Source organism: Erinaceus europaeus, chromosome 5 (assembly GCF_950295315.1).
Source record: "Erinaceus europaeus chromosome 5, mEriEur2.1, whole genome shotgun sequence".
NCBI classification, from domain to species: domain Eukaryota; kingdom Metazoa; phylum Chordata; class Mammalia; order Eulipotyphla; family Erinaceidae; genus Erinaceus; species Erinaceus europaeus.
The window spans coordinates 73461245-73482135 of NC_080166.1; the positions used below are offsets into that span (position 1 = coordinate 73461245).

General features: G+C 39.2%; 1 protein-coding gene and 1 pseudogene across 1 annotated transcript in view; one reads left to right on the forward strand and one right to left on the reverse strand.

Annotated features, from left to right (window-relative positions):
* Window positions 1-20891, forward strand: part of DIAPH3 (diaphanous related formin 3) — a 551468-nt gene that overhangs the window by 402598 nt on the left and 127979 nt on the right. Inside the window, exons 25-26 of the mRNA XM_060191426.1 lie at window positions 4269-4364; window positions 5162-5221. Of these exons, the coding sequence (XP_060047409.1) occupies window positions 4269-4364; window positions 5162-5221 (156 nt within the window). The remainder of the gene's footprint in view (window positions 1-4268; window positions 4365-5161; window positions 5222-20891) is intronic.
* Window positions 9528-11286, reverse strand: LOC132538742 (mitochondrial potassium channel-like; annotated as a pseudogene).

Consider the following 20891-nt stretch of genomic DNA (forward strand, 5'->3'; position numbering starts at 1 on the left):
TTGTAAAAATAGCATTTACAAGCTAAACAAGGTAATATGTGTCTTATACTTAGCAAAGCTTTGACTATTGCAGTTAGTCTGTTTATTTAAAGAGTTTTCACAGCAGGAAGGAGCTTATAAATATTTTGAATATAAATTGACTTGTTAGAGAAATTGAAATCTAGTCTACAATAAAAAATGGCTAATTTTTATTTACCCCATTTGTATTAGAATAATGCAAATATAAATCATCTAAAAATGTCTTTAGTTTTGAATTCCTATCTTTTGCCATTGTATCTGTGGTTCCTTCTGCTTCACACAGCTCCCTCCTCAGTTGCTGCCATTGCAAAGACATGCTAGTGAGGCTTACATCCCTACTGTTACCCTTCAGTCCTTCCTGTACCTGTCCTAGTTTTCTACATCTTGAGAGCAAAACATATTTTAAATTCTGGTGATCTAGGTGTCTTTAGTTCTTAATGATATTGTGGCACATAGTAGGCCCTTGGAAAGAATGGATATTCTAAATGCATTCCTTTTCTTTCTTTTTTTTTTTTTAAATATATCCTTTTTATCTTGTTTATTTGTTTATTTGATAGGACAGAGAGAAATTGAAAGGGGAAAGTGATAGGAAAAGAGAGACACCTTGGGAGTCGGGCGGTGGTGCAGCGGGTTAAGTGCACATGTCGCAAAGTGCAAGGACTGGCATAAGGGTCCCAGTTTGAGCCCCCGGCTCCCCACCTGCAGGGGAGTCACTTCACAGGCAGTGAAGCAGGTCTGCAGGTGTCTTTCTCTCCCCTTCTCTGTCTTCCCCTCCTCTCTCCATTTCTCTCTGTCCTATCAACCAACAAGGACATCAATAACCACAACAATGTTAAACAACAAGGGCAACAAAAGGGAAAATAAATAAAAATAAAATAAAAAAGAAAGAGAGAGAGACACCTGAAACACAAATCTTCACCCCTGCAGGTGGGTACTTGGGGGCTTGAACCCAGGTCCTTGCACATGATAGCAGGCACTTAACCAGGAATGCCACCAATAAGCTCCCTCTAAATGCACTTCTACCATTTGAAATAACAAAATTCAGCAGAGACATAATGAAAATGTTAGAAGTCTACTTGAACTTATAATCAATTCCCCTTACAAATATTATATGTAGGTACATTGTTTGTTAGGGATATAGCAAAATGTGCTTTAAAATGCTTAGTTTACAATGTATGTAAAATAGTGCTTAAGAGATATAGTACTTAGCAAATATTTCCTAAAATTTCTGTAGTAGATTATAGAGTTTATGAATTTACTTTCCCATGTTTAGTATTTCACATGGTAATTTGCAAGTATATTTTTTTTATCTTCTCACTAGTGATAGACAGATATTATCTCTATTATACATGTTCAGTATACTTAGTCGAGAATTCCAATTAGGACATAGGTCTAATTTGAGTACTGTATCCTTTCATTATGCATATATGTGTGAACTCAAGAGTAGCTGTCAATTCTAGACCATCAGAGTATAGATAGAGGTTTTTTTGTTTGTTTATTTTAATTTTTATTTATAAAATAGAAATACTGACAAGACCATAGGATAAGAGGAGTATAATTCCATGCAGTTCCCACCACCAGAACTCCATATCCCATCTCCTCCCCTGATAGCTTTCCTGTTCTTTAGCCCTCTGGGAGTATGGACCCAGGATCATTATGGGCTGCAGAAGGTGGAAGGTCTGGCTTCTGTAGTTGCTTCCCCACTGAACATGGGCATTGACAGGTAGATCCATACTACCAGCCTCTCTCTCTCTCTTTCCCAGATAGAGTTTTTTGAGATGGAGGTGGTGAAAAGGAGAATAAATGCCTGTGAGGATTAACAGGCAATTGACTTTAACTGAACATCGTGATATTGGAAGTAAGAGATAAGATAGAAAAGCAATTGCAATCAGTGATGGGATAAGTGAGAAAATGGTACCTCGTATTATGGGAAATGAAGATACTTAAAATATGTGACAGGGGGGTTTGAAGATCACACACACTTTTCTGCAATATGTGTGAATAATTAAGTTGCCATTTGGGAGTTTGCCTTATTATAATTTGGCAAGTGAATGTGCATGTGAAACAAGGGGAAAGGAAGATGCAAAACTATGTTGGTTACAAGACCATCTTCCCACCACTATTCTAGACTCTTCTGCATCTGTGACCATTATTCTCTTGCACTAATTCTTCTACATGACCAGATCAGTGCATTGTTTAATTTAGTACACCTATATAGCAATGGAAGTTTTGTTTATAATATTCTCATTAGGTTTAATGGACAAGTGAAACTCAACAATCCCTGCACACAGTAAACTCAGTTTATTAGTAGAAACTGCCAACTTGCAATATTGTAAAGTATTTACTGCTATGTGTGCTACTAGCCTTTAGAACACAGAGGGGCACCCAGTTAGTGCCTTGTAAGTCAGGGGATGATTCTCAGTTCTCTCTCTTAAAGGAGTTAACTTGGGAAGTATAAAGGGTATTCTATATAAATAGAGCAACATATTTAAAGGCATGAAGGAGAGAAATTGGAACTGTGATATAACTTGTTAAATGAGCCTAAACATATCAGCTCCTATCTCCTAGAACAAGTAGATTTTCCTACTTAACTGTAAAATAATTATCACACTGAGGTAACTTAACATTAGCACAGTATCATAATTTAATATATGTTTTCTTTTCAATTTCTCCAGTGATTACTGTGGTGTCATAACTTTCTTACAACTCAAGAAGAAAGCACAAGTTGTGTACATTTAGATGCTATGACTCTTTAGAACCAAAAAGACATTCCTAACCTTTTCTTTTCTCTCCTTGATGATAGTGATGATGATATTAAGAACCTAGCCTGATTGTACTTCTTTGTCTTAAAGTGTGTATCATTACTGTCATGCTTATTCAAAGTTTTATTTTTTAATGTTGCCTTTTACTAATGAAATATTAAATGGTTAGCATTACTTGCATTTCTTTTAGGAAAAATATAATTGGGTTTGAGTGTAAATTTTCAAAGATAGCTAGTTACTAATTAAAGTGTCTGAAATATTTAATGTATCTTAATTAAACTAGCCATGAAGCCATTTTAGAATTAAATTTACATGTAAATGAACGACCTCCTAATACTCTTTTTCACCCACTTTTTTTATTACACCTGCCAGTTTAGTGCTTTTCTAAAAATATGAAACAGAACCAGATGGAAAAACGACCAATACATATTTATATTTATATATCTGTTTATAAACTGTAAATGAGTGTGTTATTTGTACTCTACTGCATTCATTTGTCATCTGTTCCATATAAAGGGATTGCATCTCAAAAAAAAGAAATGAAAAATTCAGAGGAAAATAATTTCCTATAACTTCAAATATGACTACAACAGCCATCCAATTTCATAAAGAATACCTGCAAATAACCTCTTTCTGAGAGACAATAATATATATCTTTGGCTTTTCCTTGTGCTTGGGTTGGGCCAGTAGTCTCTAAGGCTTCTCCTCTTATTACTTTTGAATATTATTTAGCATAGATAGCTATAGAATGCTGTAGACATTAAAAGATAATGTTACTTGTAATAAGAATTGGCTTACTAACCCCATCCTTCATCAAATCCATACAAAATATCAGTTCAAACCAATCATAATGGAATAGAGTGCTTGAGTTTTTGAGAACTGCTTTTATTTTTCACTATAGGAAACACACTTTTCCTATAGTCATCTGTTTCCTGTAGAAGTCTGTAGTGATTGTTCTGCTTCACCTCAAGTCAGGAAATGATTACCGTCTGATATGAAAAATCAGGTGTTGGGTGTATGTTCTCAAAAGTTAGCCTAGAAATATAATTTTGAACAATATGTTTAGACGAAGAGTCTTCTGTAATAACAAAACCATTCTTCCACACCTGGTCCATTATGGAACAGAAGCTGTTGCTTTGAAAATAGCCCATTTCTACAAGGGAAATGTGATTTATGATAACTGTAGACACAGATGTGACTAGAACCACTTTCCATTTGAAGTTATTATGCTACCAGACTATAAACGCAGTGCTCAGAAGTAAAGCAAGGGAACACGGTCTTCTTTAGTGGGCAGTGAGACAGATTTCTTTTAAAAGATATTTGGCATATAAGGGAATAAAAGTCCTATCTTATCATGAAATTGTGGCTTTGTCATGTAATCTGATCTTCCCCTCCTCTTGCCTTCACCATCACCAGTTTCTGTGTATGTCTTGACATTGCTATGGTAACCCTGAGGGCTGATGGAATTCCCTGCATTTCTCTTCACAGAGGGTGATGAGACAGGAGTGATGGATAGTCTGCTGGAGGCCTTGCAGTCAGGGGCTGCCTTCCGTGACCGGAGAAAAAGGACACCGAAGCCAAAAGGTGAACATTATCCTGATTTCGTGTTACTTTCTAGGGAACTACCACAAAGAAAAGTCTTTCTTTTTCCTTTAATTCTTTTAAAGTTGTATGTCAGGAATGTAGTGCTGTGGGCAACAACTCTTCAGAAGTTTAATGTTTGCTTAATCTTTCCCTTCCAATGACAAATGTCAGCTAGAAAAGCTTTCCAGTTGGCCGATGTCAGTAGTACATTAACAAATCAATGCACTGAACCTAGAAAATCCTGATTAGTGTGACAAGACTCATCTAAAGAACCATATGTACCTTATCCCAGTGGAGTTGATGGTAGCATAATTAAATGGAAACTAAAAGTCATAACATTATTGCTTCAAGTATTCCAGGGTATTGAAGCATTGCTTTGCTTTTAGAAACACTTAACCTTGGGGGAGTCGGGCAGTAGCGCAGTGGGTTAAGCGCATGTGGCACAAAGCACAAGGACTGGCATAAGGATCCTGGTTCGAACCTCTGGCTCCCCACCTGCAGAGGAATCACTTCACAAGTGGTGAAGCAGATCTGCGGGTGTCTGTCTTTCTCTCCCCCCTCTGTCTTCCCCTCCTCTCTCCATTTCTCTCTGTCCTATCCAACAATTACATCAATAACAACAATAATAACTACAACAATAAAACAACAAGGGCAACAAAAGGGAATACATAAATATAAATTTTTTAAAAAAAAAAGAAAGAAATACTTAACCTTGGAACCAAAAGTCTAATACTATTATATTTCTTGAGATGAGCAAACTTCTACATTAACTTTTTTTAAACTGTGTTTTTTAACAGATATTCGACAAAGTCTCAGTCCGATGTCTCAGAGGCCTGTTCTCAAAGTCTGTAACCATGGTAATAAACTGCATTCATAAATTGCACATTCTTCTTATCTACTTTTATCCTATTGATCTGTGATTTTACTAGGCTGCTGTGAAGTGCTCAAGTTTCAGTATACTAAAACCAGGAAAAATATGTGGATGTACATATTTGCTATGAGATTACGTACCGTACCATATTCCCATTCTTACATCATTGCTTTCAGGGAATAGATAAGAGTTCTCCTTTCAGATCTTGAGTGATCATTTATTTATTTATTTTTATTGTTCTTTGAAGCTTTCTAATGCTTCTGATCAGTGATGTGTAGTACATCCTTCAACATACATAGTGTTTTCAAAATGCTATTTAAATAGTGGACTTAACTTTACACTTAAATACAACTTGAAGTATTGAATCTGACAGCTATTATACTTTACCATGTTTGTCAACATAGTCCAGAAGATGTTTTTGTTCATTTTGGCAAAACCATTAATACAGATGAGTTGTATTTGACAGTCTTGTGGAATTACAATATGCTAGAATCACTAAAGTCAAGGTGTTAAGTTTTTCTAAGATTGATTCTTTCCAAAACCCCTTACCTGCTTCTGCACATGGTAGATGTTTGTTATTTTTTATTTACTTTGGCTCCCTTTCCCTCACTGTTACATATTTTCAGGCATTCTGCTTGCCTTCCATAATGAAAAAATATATAGTCACGGTTATACTCATTTATCCAGAGTGTGATTGTTACCCAAATTTATAAAATTTAAAAAAGAAAAATAGATATGTAATTTCTTTCTTTTAAGGTTTGTTTGCTTTTGGATCAGGTAAGTTCTAGAATTATTAATGTGTAACCAAGAAGAGAAATGTTTCAAATTTCTGAGAGAGCCTAAAAAGGTAATTAAAAAGTAATAATAAATGTATATAATGATTTTTTAATAGCTGTGTTGGTCTTACTACTCAGTGCAAAATATATAGTGAGTACATAAAAGTTGAGAAAAGATTAAAAAATAAATCAATATTTTTACTTTTTTGGAGAATACATGAAATTTTTGCTTCCCCCTACCCTATCAAAAAATATAATAAACACAATATTCAGTGTGAAGAATTTGTCTCTAATATGGGGTTTATTATATAGGGTTCATTGTGACATAGAGTGTTCTTGGATTTTATTTTGTTTTGTACCTTAATAAGTGGAAACTGAGGAAGGCTAAAAACATCCAAGAATACAGAACCAGTAGATGGCACAAACAGAACCAGTCTGATTCCCTTTTCATGTCTCCTCTGATTACATATAGCTACTTCAATTATTTTTATTACTAATACACAAAATGAACAATTTAGCCCACATTGTAAGTCAATAAAGAAAAGAGCCATTATCAACACAGTTATGAGTATAATAGCAGATGCATCCTCAGAATCTAATTTATTTCTTTTTTTTTAGGTAGTTTACATTAAAGAAATTGTTGAAGGTAAATTTGTACATTGACCTTAGGAAGCCCAGTGATTTTGTGATGATAATGTCAGTAAAGTATCCGGACTATGAACATTTATTCATAATTGTGATGTTTCAGTCCATTATATAAAAGCAGATGAAAATTGCATTTCTTTACTCAGACTGGTATATGAACTGTTTTAATTTCTAAGGCTATTGAGGTATTTAGGCTAGTAGGTTTTACAGCAGACTAAAAGAGACATATCATAAAGATCAAACTCTATTTTTTTCAAATTCTCTATTTTAATATAAATGTAATGTGTTGAAGCATTTCTAGGACTTATTTTCTATCGGTAATTCTGTTATTTTTTTCCCCTCAAACTTTTAATCAGAAATTTAAAAATCTAAGTGAGTGGTCTATTTGAATCCTCAATAACTGTATTTAGAGTTATCCAATAAGTTATGAGACTTCAGAATTGAAGTAAGGTATTGACTATAACAAGGGCCTTGGTTGTTTTTAGACAAAAAAAAAGAAAGAAAGAAAGAAAGATAACTGAGTTGAAAATTTTATATTGCATAAAATTTCTTTATTTCCTATATTTTTATCAGAGATTTAATAATGGCTTGAAAAATTATAGAATTACAGGGACATAGTTCCATACTAAACTCATCCAAAGTTCTATGTACTAAACACCACCACCCTCTCATTCCCCTCCAGCCTCCATAGTTATCACACAGTTTTAGAGAAGAGACCGTTTGGTTGTGTACTTGACCATTTTCTTCTTTCCTAATGTGTGCTAATGACTATAAACGTCCTTCTCAGTACTGCCTTAGCTGTGTCCCTAATATTTTGATAGCTTGTGTCTTCATTTTCATTGAATTCTCAAGACATTTTGATTTCTTCCATAATTTCCTGTTTGATCCAGTAGTTGTTAAGTAGTGTAAGTTTCCATATTTTGGGATTTTTATTAATATTTTTCTTTGTTAAGTGTTCATTTAATTCCACTGTAGTCTGAGAAGATGCTTGGGATGATTTCAATGCTCTTGAATTTGTGGACACTGTCTTTGAGGCCTAACATATGGTCTGTCCTTGAGAATGACCCATGTGGACTTGAACAGAATGTGTATTCCACTTACTTGGGGTGAATGAGTGAAAATGTCCAATAGTTCTAGTTTATCTCTTCCCTTAATTCCCTCTTTTTTTATATATATTCTTCTGCCTAGATGATCTGGCAAGTTGAGAGAGTGGGGTGTTGAAGTCTCCTATGACAGTGTTGCTGTTAATATATTGCTGTAGCTCTTTCGGTAGATGTTTCATGTATTTAGATGGCTCCTCATTTGGTATATATGTGTTAATGATTGTCTCTCCTCGCAGCAGCCGGGGCCTTTAGATCGAGTACTAGTGAAAAAGTTCAGGCAGAGAAAAGACTTTGCAGGGCCTCGATCCCCTGGGGCTCGGCAGGCAGGAGTGCTGCCACAGGCCTGTTGCGCGTGCCCACCCACCCTACCTGTTGGGCCTGGTGTCCTTCTAAGCCTCTGGCAGAAAAAAGCCATGTCAGAGAAAATGCCTCCCGAGGAACTGATCCGCGGTCCTAGCACTCAAGTGACAGCAGGCTGTTGCCCACCCACCCTCCCCTCTGGGCCCAGAGGCCCTCGAAGCCTCTGGCAGAAAATCAAGGCAGGCTGAGAGGAGACCAACCCGGTCCGCGGTCCTGGCACTCACTCAGGAGGTGAGAGTGCTGCCACAGGGCTGTTGCGCCCTCAGGGCACGGAGGCCCTCTAGGCCTCACATGGAAAGAAAAAATAATCTTGAGTAGAGAAAAGACCTCACCGGAACCGAACCGAACCGAACCGCGGTCCTGGGACTTGGGAGGCGAGAGCACTGCCACGGGGCTATTGCAGAGGCCCAGCCCTTCCCACCAGGCACTAAGGCCCACTAAGCCTCTTGTGGAAAAAATCCTCCGGAAGAGAAAAGACCTTGGGGGATCCGATCCGCAGTCCCAGCACTCGGGAGGTGAGAGCACTGCCATGGGGCTGTAGAGCCCACCCAGCCGTGCCCCCCTGGCAAGGAGGCCCTCTAAGCCTCACATGGGAAGAAAAAAAACCTCTGGCAAAGAAAAGACCTCCGGGAACCGAACCGTGACTCAGGAGGCTAGAGGGCTGCCTTGAGGCTGTTGCAGCCTCCCAGCCCTCCCAGCCCTCCCAGCCATGCACGGAGGCCTTCTAAGCCTAGGACTTGGGAGGCCAGAGCGCTGCCATGGGGCTGTTGCAGAGGCCAGCCCTCCCCAGCAGGCACTAAGGCCCACTAAGCCTCTTGTGGAAAAAAAAACCTCTGGCAGAGAAAAGACCTCTGGGGTGGGGGTGGGGATTCAATCCGCAGTCCCTGCACACGGGAGGCGAGAGTGCTGCCACAGGGCTGTTACTCCAGCCCACATCTCCCTGCCGGTCACCGATGCCCTCTAAGCTTCTTGTGCCAGTTGCCTGGACCCGAGGCTCTCACAGGGGAAAAAAAAAAAAAAAAAAAAAACCTCCAGCAGAGAAAAAACCTCCAGGGAGCCTATCCCTGGTCCCTGCAAGAGTGCTGCCACTGGGCTGTTGTGCTGTCTGTCCTAGACCGCCTGGGGCCCAGAGCACCCAAGCCTCTCCTCACAGCAGCTGGGGCCTTCAGCTCAATACTAGTGACAAAGCTCAGGCTGAGCAAAGCCTTCGCCAGGATGTCATCTGTGGCTCTGGGGGGCTCCTAGAGAGGGCTGCCACAGGGCTGTTGAGTTCTCCCTTCACCTCCAAGCTTGGCTTGCCCCTTGGTGTTCCCCTGCAGGCAGATCAGGTGTGAAAAATCTCACAGTGAGAAACTAAACTAAATAGGAAAACTGACAAAGAAGTTTTAATTGTACATTAGCTCAATTCTGGTAATTAATGTAATGTACATTAGCTCAATTCTGATAATTAATGTAAGCTAGTGTTGGCTAGAAAGCATAGCAGTCCATGGGGGAGTCACACAGGTCAGCTGAGGTGTCATGCGCTCCCCAAATCTCAGTACAGGAACTCTCTAATTTATCCACATCATCTCCTCACCCTTCAGCGCTCTGGAACAAAGTCCAGGAGCTACCTAGCCCTGAGCAGCATTTGGAGCATAGGCAGAGTGGCTATAGCTGTTACACTTGATACCTGCGTAGTATAGACAGTGTTTCTGTTGACCTGGGTTTCCAGCTTCTGCTCCATGTCCCATACTGCCAATATCACATTTCCGTGTGCCAGCAAAGAACTGGGCAGAGCCCCTTCTGTAGATTCCATGAAGCCTGGGTGTGGGACAGCTTTTGCAAGCTGAACCACCCCAGTCATTTGGTTAAAAGCTTTTTCCAAGCCATCAAGTTGGCTTTTGTAAACCCTCCAGAGATGAGCAGACCTGCCTGGAATAGTTAAGTTGCTCTTTCAAGGCAGCTGAAAGAGCATCTGTGTCTCTGTCTCAGCTGAAGGCAGCACATGTCTAGGACCCATAGCCTGGACCAGCTTGGTCTGCCATGAGGCTGTGGAGGCCCCTTAGCTGGACAAGCCCCTTCTGTGCCTCCAGGAGTAAGGCCTTCAGCTCCTGAAACCACACATGGTTCACATAGTGGAGCCTTTCCACACCAATCAGGGCCCCCAGGACCAATCCAATGAGGGACCAATTCTTGGTCCTCTCAGCTCTTATGTGTTCCTTCTTGTCACTTTCCCGCAAAGTCATGGAGAAGAGGGAGAACTTGTCTTGCTCAGTCTTCATCACATGTGTAGCCTCTTCTCCTGCAGCATCTTGTGATCCACAGTAGCCAGTTCTAGGTACCCACTGTCATCTTTGGAGATTCTGTCCAAGTGGTCCCTCACCTTCAGCTTGACCTGCTGAACTTCCAAGGTTTCCTGAGCCTCTCTTACAAGTCCCCCAGTACAGCTCTATTTCCTAGCCCCTTCTTTGGCACAGTTTCCTGTTGGTGTACAAACTGTGTGACTTCATTGTTCTCTGTGGAGTTAATTTTCAACCCCACTTGTGAGTCTTTTTTTTTCTAGTGATTAAATGGTGATCAAAAGATTGTGGAATAAGAGGGGATACAATTTCATACAAGTTTCCCTATTCTTTATCCCTCTGGGAGTATGGACCAAAGCAGAAGGAGAGAGGTGTGGCTTCTGTAATTGCTTCTCCTTTGGACATGGGGATTGGCAGGTCAATCCATACCCCCAGCCCATTTCTATCTTTCCCTAGTGGGGCAGGGCTTTGGGGAGGTCAGGTTTCCAGGACACACTGGTGAGGTCATCCGCCCAGGAGAGTCAGGTTGGCGTCACAGTAGCATCTGCAACTTGGTGGCTGAAAAGCACCAAGATGTAAAGCAGAACAAGCTGTTCAGCAATCAGGAACCTAAGGGTAAGAGTGTAGTGGGTGAGATTTGAGGATTTCATGTTGGAAGTAGCTGGAAAGTCTATTTTAGGTATATTCAAAGGGGTCCATGACTTTACTAATTTTTGTCATGAGTCCAACAGCACCTGGTTCTTCTGAAGTCGGGTCAAAAGCCCAGAGATTCTGAGCTCTTCCATGGTGCTGTGTTCCACTACATAAATAGTGGCAGTAGTGGCTTTTGTACTGAAACTTTCCCTGCCTCCTTTTTCTGCCAATTGGCCGCAAATGCACAGAACCCATCTCTGGCTATATAATTTCTTCAGAAGCTTCAGTTATGGTTAAAGGAGATTGGCGTGTTCTTTTGGTGAATTTCTAGTTATCTTTGAGTACTACCAAGTATCTGTTGTGGCTTCTCCATTACAATGTCTCCAGAAATCCTAAAAAGTACTCTTTGTTTTTGTTGAAGATATACTGCAACTAAACTATGTGATTTAAATATATCATAGATCCACTGTGTGTGTACTTAAAATTCAGATTCGATATTTATATTGTATATAGGCATATTATATACTTGGTATCTAATAATCTGTTAAATCTTTTTGAAATTTTCTAAAATTTGGGGGCTGGGCAGTGACATACCCAGTTAAGCATGCCTATCACCATGCAGAAGGATCTGGTTCAAGTCCCTGCTCCTCACCTGCAGAGGGAATGCTTCAAGCATGTCTCCCTCTCAATGGCCCCTCCCCTCTCCTATCAATTTCTCTCTGTTCTGCCAAATGAAAATAGAAGGGGGAAGAAAATGACCGCCAGAAGTGGTGAAATTGGTAGTGTAGGCACCAAGCCCCAGCAATATCCCTGGTGGGAAGAAGAAGAAAAAGAAAAAGAAAAAACACTAAAATTTTAAAACCGTACTTATTTCCTAAGTAACATATTAATAGAATCTATAGTACTGTGATGTTCACTGGTGGATATAGTAATGCCCCACTGTTGAGTATTTTTAAGCTTTACAGCACCTATTCTGAAGTTAGGGGTAAGAGCCCAGTGACTCCAAGCTCTGCCATGGTGCTGTGCTCCACTACATAACTTTTTTTTTTTTAAATCTCTTTTGTTTCCCTTGTTGTTTTATTATTGTAGTTATTATTGTTGTTGTTATTGATGCCATCATTGTTGGATAGGACAGAGAGAAATGGAGAGAGGAGGGGAACACAGAGAGGAGGAGAGATAGACACCTGCAGACCTGCTAAAGCAGTGACTCCCCTGCAGGTGGGGAGTCGGGAGCTCAAACCGGGATCCTTACGCTGATACTTGCACTTTGCACCATGTGCGCTTAACCCGATGCGCTACCACCCGACTCCCCCTACATAAGTGCCAGAAAATGCTTAATTTTTTAATATCTATCATTTCTATTTAATTTGTTTAATACTCCTATCGTATAGTAATTATTTTGCCTCAATTTCATAGTTTGAAAATAACCAAAAATTAAACAGGCCAGATTTGCTTGTGACCCTGCAACTAGGTTTTTTTTTCCTTCCTGAATCTAAGTTCTTACTCTGAATACAACAGCTGGGAGACTGGGATCATCGCTGTTCCTCTTCCCATCATTGAACTGCTAAACAATGTGTGTTGATTTTAGTTGTGACATAAAGTTCGACTGTTGAGGTCCACCTACCCAGTGTTTCCTGCCTTTGGTTGTAGATCTCTTGTTCTCAGATTTAACCACTAGAGAGTGCCCACTCCCACCTAAGGCTGGAATTACTAATAATTTCTGAATTAGAGTTGTTCTTTATTTCTTTCTACACATTCTCTATTAAACCATTTATATTAACTTAAATAAATATACAATATTAGAAAGATTGTGGCATTAACATATATTCAAAGACTAACATGGCTTATAACTGCAATTTTCAGTTTTACTCTAATCATTGTGTATTTGTACCAAAGATGATTTTGTTAACAATGATGACTACTTTGTCTTTTGCTTTTTACGATTAAGGCTTAGATAAAAGTTGAGTGTTGTTGTTTTCCATTTATTTGTTCTTTCAAAGAAATATGTTAAGCACTTTCTGGGAATTTAAGATACTTAAGAACTTAAGAGTTTACCATTCACTTAGGAAACAGAATACTAATTTCCATATATTAGATTAATGTCAGAGATTCAGTAACATTCAATGTTCAGGAAAAGCCAAGAAATCTAGAAAATTAATTCAGACTTTCTAAGTACAAACCTGATTTTTCTCCCAGACATACTTGAAGCTAATTCCTCACTATAAAGTAGCAATGGTAGGGACTGCCCCACTCTCTGAAGGGAGGCAAAGTCAGCCTACTCTACCATTCAAGAAAGACTGGTTCTGAAATGAGTGCAGAGCAGAATGTTCCCAGCTGTGACTATAGACTGCAATATCATACTGACAGGAACTCAAAGGTTACACAGGCTCCTGCACTAAATGAGACCATGGGTCCTTAGTCAGATTGATGTGGTAAATAATTAAATGTATTTATATATTATCTTCAAGTTTGGGAGCTACTCTCTGCCTTGATCCAGCTTTCTAGCTCTATTCTTAACACTGACACCATCTTCCCAGATATTATTTTTAGCCCATCTATATGTTAACTATCAATCTCAGGGAAAAAAAATCACTAAACTCATGGGCCCCAAGAAACATACCTAAAATAGACCTCCGAGCTTCTTACAACCCTAAAATCCCTATTCTCACCTGCTCTATTCCAACTTTCTGGTTCCTAATTATTAAACATTTTGCCCTACCTCATAACTTACTACCTTTCAGACACCAAGTTTGACACACTACTATGATTCTATGCTGATGGCAGATGACCTCACCAATGTGTCACAGAGTCCTACCCCACTAGGGAAAGATAGAAATAGGATAGGGTATGAATTGACCTGCCAATGCCAATGTCCAGCAGAGAATCCATTACAGAAGCCAGACCCCCTACCTTCTGCACCCCAAAAATGATTTGATTTATGTTCCCAGTGGGGAAAAATATTAGGGAAAGATGACTAGAGGATTCTGAAACCCAATTCCATCAGGATCCAGAGAAAGAAAAAGAAAAAAGTAAAAACATTCAGAAGTAGTAATTGGTGTAGCTATGACTTAGAATGGAAGAGAAGGCAGTACCATAGAAAAAATGGGAAGGGGGATATAGATAGCTAGATAGATATAGAAATAATGTTCAACTGGGACCAGGTGGTGGTGCACCTGGTTCAGCACATACACGACAGTGCACAAGGACCTGAGTTCAAATCCCTGGTCCCCACCTGAAAGGCTCTATGAATGGTGAATCAGGGCTGCAGGTATCTCTGTCTCTTTCCTTCTCTATCTCCCCCTCTCCTCTCAATTTCTTTTTCTATCCAATAATAAATAACTAAAAATATTTTTAAAAAGAAGAAAATAATAGCCCATATCTGTGACCTTTGGAGAACTACTACAGTTACCATTGGAGGGAATGGGGACACAGAACTCTGGTGGTGGGAATGGTATGGATTTGTACCCCTATTATTTTGTAATTTTGGAAAGCATTAATAAAAATTAAAGAAGAGGCCTGTAATCTGAGGATAAGCATAAGCCGAGAAGCTATTGCACCAAATGCACACTTTTTCCAAAGGTCTCTTCTGAAAACTAGTCTACATTCTCTAATAATACCCCATTCCCCCCAAATAATCATTCAGTGACTCCTATCACAGTGAGACTAAGATATTTGTCATATATATTGTTCTTGTTGTTTATTTAGTTCTCAATATTGACAGTGAACAGGGGTTTGGAGAGGGAGTAGAAGGGAGAGACTTGTAGACTTGTACTGCTTCATGCATGTGAAGCTTCCCACTGTGTAGGTGGGGCTTAGGGTTTGAGCCAGAGTCTTTGTGTGCTCTACTGGGCACACCACTGCCTGGTCCCCATGATATTTTGTCTTGTCCACAGCTGTTTCCCCAGTATATAGCTGGGTTGGTACCAGGCACATGGATATTAAGTAAGGATGCACTGAATGAGCATTTATGTTTAGGCTTCAGTGGAACAATGAATGCATATTGAGTAGTCAGGGCTCTGGATGTCACTCAGATAAATGGGATTTAACATACCAATTGCTGTAAAACTCCAGTTGTGAACACAGTTAACAGTTTCTCCTCCCTAACATGCTATCAGTCCATCAGAATGAGATATTTGATCGTCACTGATTTATGCTTCAAAAGGCTGTTGAATCAGATGAGGAGGGTTCAGTTTAATTTTGATTGGATTATAAAGTCCTTAGAAGTGGAAGGTTGCTTAATAATTAGATTTTTTTCCCTTGCTTAATCAAAGTTTAACAGCAGCAAATAAAAGAAAGAATTTACTAAGGAGGACAGGCATCATTTCATTTCTTTACTCAGTGCATTTCAAACTCAAAGATTCTCTATCATCTGTAAGTAAAATTTCCTCTCAAGATAAAAAAAGATGATACAAACATTTATTACTGTATTTTTGAAAGATCATATCATATCTGGACACAGCGAATCCATTGGCTCAGTTGGAATTAAAGGCCTACCTAGGGGAGAAGTATATTGCAAGTCTAATATCAGACCATGAATTTGGACTCCTGAGAGTGTCTTAGCTGAAAATTCAGATCTAAGCAGTTTGTTTAGAACTAAGGTGACAAATGTATAAGGAAAAGAATTAGCTACTTAAAAGTCCATCTAGATCGACTGTCCAAAAATGAGAGATATGTTTAAAGAATTGATCAAGGTTTGAGGAAAGAAGCCAGATCTAGAACTCTGGTTAAAGGATACAGGTAATTTTAAATATTTTATAAACAAATGGGTTCTCTAAAGGAAAGAAAAAATTCTTTAAGAAATTACAACTTAAGAACTGAACCCAAGGAATGGGTAAGAGTAACACTATTTTTGAGAGAAAATAACTAATAAGTAAGGGGCTTCTCATGCCTAAGGCTCTAAATTCCCAGGTTCAATCCCCCACACCACTATAAACTAGAGTTGAGAAGCTCTGGTGGGGGGTGGGGAATTCAACTCACTCATGGCCCCTTAGTGGCTGGTGTATTTTAGGGTACATTAATTCCTGCTGCCTTTAAGGGTTGATCTCCCCCTCTGCCCTTTGTAAACAATGTAAAGGAAGTGTGACCAATGGTCCACAGATAAGAGCTAGGCAGCCACACCTTCTGTTGCATCTGCTTGCAATTTGCTTGCATCCTCATTAGATGGTTCTCTTTTTCACTAAGTAGTACAGTGGGATTTTTTTTTCTTTTCAGTTAAATGGATATAGAGTAATCAGAAAGAATTCTATAAACTAGATGCAATTAAAACTCCTAATGATAAAACTGTTTAACTGTGACAAAATAAGATAAAAACATAATCAAAATTTTAGGCAAGCAAATATTACACATTTTTAGTGAACATCCATAACCTCAACACAATCTTGCTTATATTATCTTTACACTAAATCAATTCTTAATAGCCTTAATTTGGATTTGATTATCTATTTTTACTCTTCCACTTATATATGGAGCATTGAGAGTTTTTTATAGAAATAAGATTGTATTGCCTCCAGGCACAGCTGCTCTGCCACTCTTAAGATTTGAAGTCAGAATTAAATATAAAGTGAGTTAGATATCTTTGAATTAGCATATTTCACCACAAAATAACTATAAGGGGGGAACACAAGACAGACTCTACGTTGTTTTTTTGTTTTTTGCCTCCAGAGTTATTGCAGGGGCTCAGTGCCTGCACCATGAATCCACTGCTCCTGGAGGCTATTTTCCCCCTTTTTTGTTGCCCTTGTTGTTGTAGCTTTATTGTGGTTATTATTGTTATTGTTGATGCCATTCGCTTTTGGATAGGACAGAGAGAAATAGAGGAGGGGAAGACAGAGGGGGAGAGAAACAGACACCTGCAGACCTGCCTCACCGCCTGTGAAGCAACTCCCCTGCAGGTGGGGAGTCAGGGGCTCGAACCAGGATCCTTACTCCTGTCCTTGTGCTTTGCGTGCCACGTGCGCTTAACCCGCAGTGCTACCGCCTGACCCCCAGACTCTGTTGTTGAAGTAAGAAAACTTCATACACAGTCATACCCTACCCCCACCCTACTCCCTCTTTGGTCCCCTGATTCCTTGACCTACCTTTTTCCCAACCAGCAAGCATTTTTCTTAAGGCAGAATTATAAAGTAGCTATGATTTTCAATGATTCAACACTGGTTGCTTCTAGGCTTCTCTGAAAATAATGAGGACACCACCAACCCAGTCATTGTCTAGGAAACTTTACTATCAAAGTAGTAATCTTGACAATTACCATTTCTGTAAACTATACTTTATTTTAAGTAGAAAGTATGGAGGGGGCCAGGGGAAGGCACACCAGGTTAAATCCATACAGTACTGTGTACTATGTACTACCTGCAGGGGGGTCACTTCACAAATGGTGAAGCAGGTCTGCAGGTATCTATCTTTCTCTCTCCTCTATCTTCCCTTCCCATCTCAATTTATCTCTGTCCTATCGAATAAAAAAATAGAAGGAAAAAAATGACTCCCAGGAGTTATGGATTCATAGTGCTGGCACTGAGCCCCAGTGACTGGATGCAAAAAAAAAAAAATTAAAAGCAGTATAGTTAGTACAATTATATGATTTTACTAAATATCATTGACTTACTTTCTTGAATTTTTTTTTTTTATGAACTTGTGTGGCTGCCAAATAACCTGAGAAAGGGAGCTATTAAGATACTAATTGTTTCTGACACCCTTACACTTGTGTTCTCAAGCAGAATCACATGCTACCTGTAACTGTCAAAGACTTAAATATTTTTAGAGAGATTTTTCTAGGCTAGGAATGTAAAACAATTTAGGTGATTTCACTTTTATTCAAACATCAGTCTCTTGTATTTACTATGTAGTCAGGCAAAAGGAAGAATGGACTCAGTGGACCTCCTACTTTGGTAAGGCTATCCTGTGGGCATAGAAAAGACCTTTCTAATTTAAAGTCCACAGGAAAACCTTTGGCTTAGTCACTATCAGACAGATTCTTAAGCATTAACTGGCTAGAAAAATTTCAAGTTGTAGGGACTTCAAGTTATCTTAAAGGATATGTTTATGCAAGAAATAGCAACTGCCTTTCTCAGGTGAAGATTCACAGTGCAAGCTGGAATCTGGCATTGAGTTGAGGGGAAACAGCTAAAGAATGTGGAAAGAATATGGAAAGTGATGTTCCTGGACTTCCTTGAAATGGTTACTATGATTTATGTACCTAAATTTCTGTTTGTGTTCTGTCATGATCTGTAGTTAATGTGATCTTTTTAAAATTTGTGGGAACATTCATCTCTAAAATGTATTGACTCTAAACTTCCTTTTTTTTTTTTTTTTTTGCAGTACAGGTTCAAAGTCTAGGCTTATTAAGGAGTCAGTGATCACACTTATGGATAGGTGTTGGTCCTTGGTTGGTAAGCCAGGTCTGCTGCATTGCCTGATGCTGTGGTTATTTACATAATCACTGTTTTGCCTGAGACCCGTCCTGCCTGCAGGGTATTGGTTTAATCCCATTGGTTAGAACCTTGGCAACAGCTGCTATGGAAGCTTTCTGTGTTCCTGCTCTTTGTTTTTGCTCCGCCCCCTCTCCTAGCCATTTCCTTTCCCCATTTGCCACTTCGATTAAAGATATATATATATATATATGTGTGTGTGTGTGTGTGTGTTAAAGAGATATATAAAGGGCGTTGTATCTGATCAATAGAGGACAGTTGCATTGCGTTCTCGCTCAGCCAAGAGTTCCTGGTTCCTCTCCCGTGTTGCTGAGTAAGCAGCAGCCCAGGTTGGCAACCCGACAGATAGGAAGGAAAATAACTGGGACTAGGAAGAGTAGTAGTTTGAACAGTAGACCACATTTCTTTGTTTTTATGTGACTTTGACTTTGCAGGTTTAATTGTGGGGAGAAAGTTTTGTTGGAGTGGGGTGAATATTTGGTGGAGTGCTCACTGGGGTGAGAATCCCGGGGGATGGGGCAGCAAAGGATAGTACCTTGAAACTGAGTACTTAGAGAGGTGGCTGCAGATAGCAATTTGGAGCACTTTAGAGGTCTCACCGGGTGTCATCTGTTTGCTTTGAGTAGGAGAAAAGGTTACCTGAAAGTGACAGTCTGCTTATGAAGGGAGGCAAGGGAATAGAAGAAGGCCTGTTTCCTGTGAGACTGAGAAATAACTTCTAGGGGGCAATCCAAAATCATTTCTGTGTGAATCACCCAGCTTGTGAAATGGTAGCAGTCTATAAATTCTATGGGGATAAGAAACAGCCAAGATGCATTCCAGGCCCTGTGACAGACTAGATGATTCCCCCAGAAGTTTAATGATTCTAAAGATTAATTTCCAAATGTAACTGTGGTGCTCAGTATGACAGCAAGCAGACTGGGTATGCTTTAGAAAACCAGCCGTGCAGAGTCCAAAGTTTTTAGAAGAGGGAAAAAAAAATATATATATATATATATATATATATATATATATATATATATATATATATATATAATGTTTTAAAACAGCACAATAATTACTAAGGAAAGTAACAGAAACTCTGTAACATGCTATGCAATGTGTGTTTTCTGCATTGTCTGGGTGCTATGTTACAGAAGAGGCACACTTTCTAGCTGACATGATACTGGTGACCCTGATGCACCTTATTTACTTCCAGGCATGAGTAAACTATATTTATTACTTGTCTGAGAATTCTTCCTACCAGAACAATACTTGCTAAGCTCATTAGTTCTAAGTTACCTTTATGATTACATACTGTTTTCTTTGTCTCATAAAAGGTCAGTGGGGTAGCCACAGATACAGAAACCACTTTACAAGTCATTAGTATTAAAAATAAGTGTTGGGGAGTTGGGCGATAGCGCAGCGGGTTAAGCACACGTGGCGCAAAGCTCAAGGACCGGCATAAAGATTCCAGTTTGAGCCCTGGCTCCCCACCTGCAGGGGAGTCGCTTAACAGGGGTTGAAGTAGGTCTGCAGTTGTCTTTCTCTCCCCCTCTCTGTCTTCCCCTCCTCTCTCCATTTCTCTGTCTATCCAACAATGACGACAACAATAATAATAACTACAAAAAATAAAACAACAAGGGCAACAAAAGGGAATGAATAAATTAATAAATATTTTTTTTAAAAAGTAAGTGTTTTGCAAAGTACCTCTCTGGCACATACTGGTTACTTTGAAAAACAAACAAAGAAAAAAACTGTATGGCTATGAACATAGGTGTGCATAGTTCTTTTCAGATAGGTGTTTTTGTTTTCCCTAGGTATATCCCCTGGAGAGAGATTTCTGGTCGCAAGGTATAAGATTCATCATAGTGTGTTGATCAGTCTCCAAACTGTTTTCCGTAGGGGTTGGGCCAGTTTACATTCCCACCAGCAATGTGGGAGAGTCCCTATCCCCCTCCAGTCTCTTTTCATTTGCATTTCCCTGGACATCAGTGACTTAGAGCATTTTCTATATGCCTATTGGCCTTTTGGATTTCTTCTTTGGTGAAGATTCTGTCCATGTCTTCCCCCCTCCATTTTTCAATAAGGGTATTTGTCCTTTTATTGTTGAGGGGATTTGGGGGGTGTATTTTGATTATTAGCCTTCTTGTCTAATATATGACACAAAGGTTTTTTCTCTCACTCAGAGTGTTGTGATGCAGACTTCTTTTGCCCTGCAGAGGAAGCTTTTCAATTTGATATAGTCTCCTTGGTTTACTTTTGCTTTTGTTTTCCTTGCAATTGGGTTTGAATCAGCAAAGATGTTACAAACCATTACAAGGAAGAGAGTTGTGCTTATGATTTTCTCTTAAGTATTTGATGGCTTCTAGCCTGACTTCTAAACCTTCGATCTGTTTGGAGTTTACTTTTGTATATGGTAAAATATGGTGCTGCAGTTTCATTCTTCTGATGTAA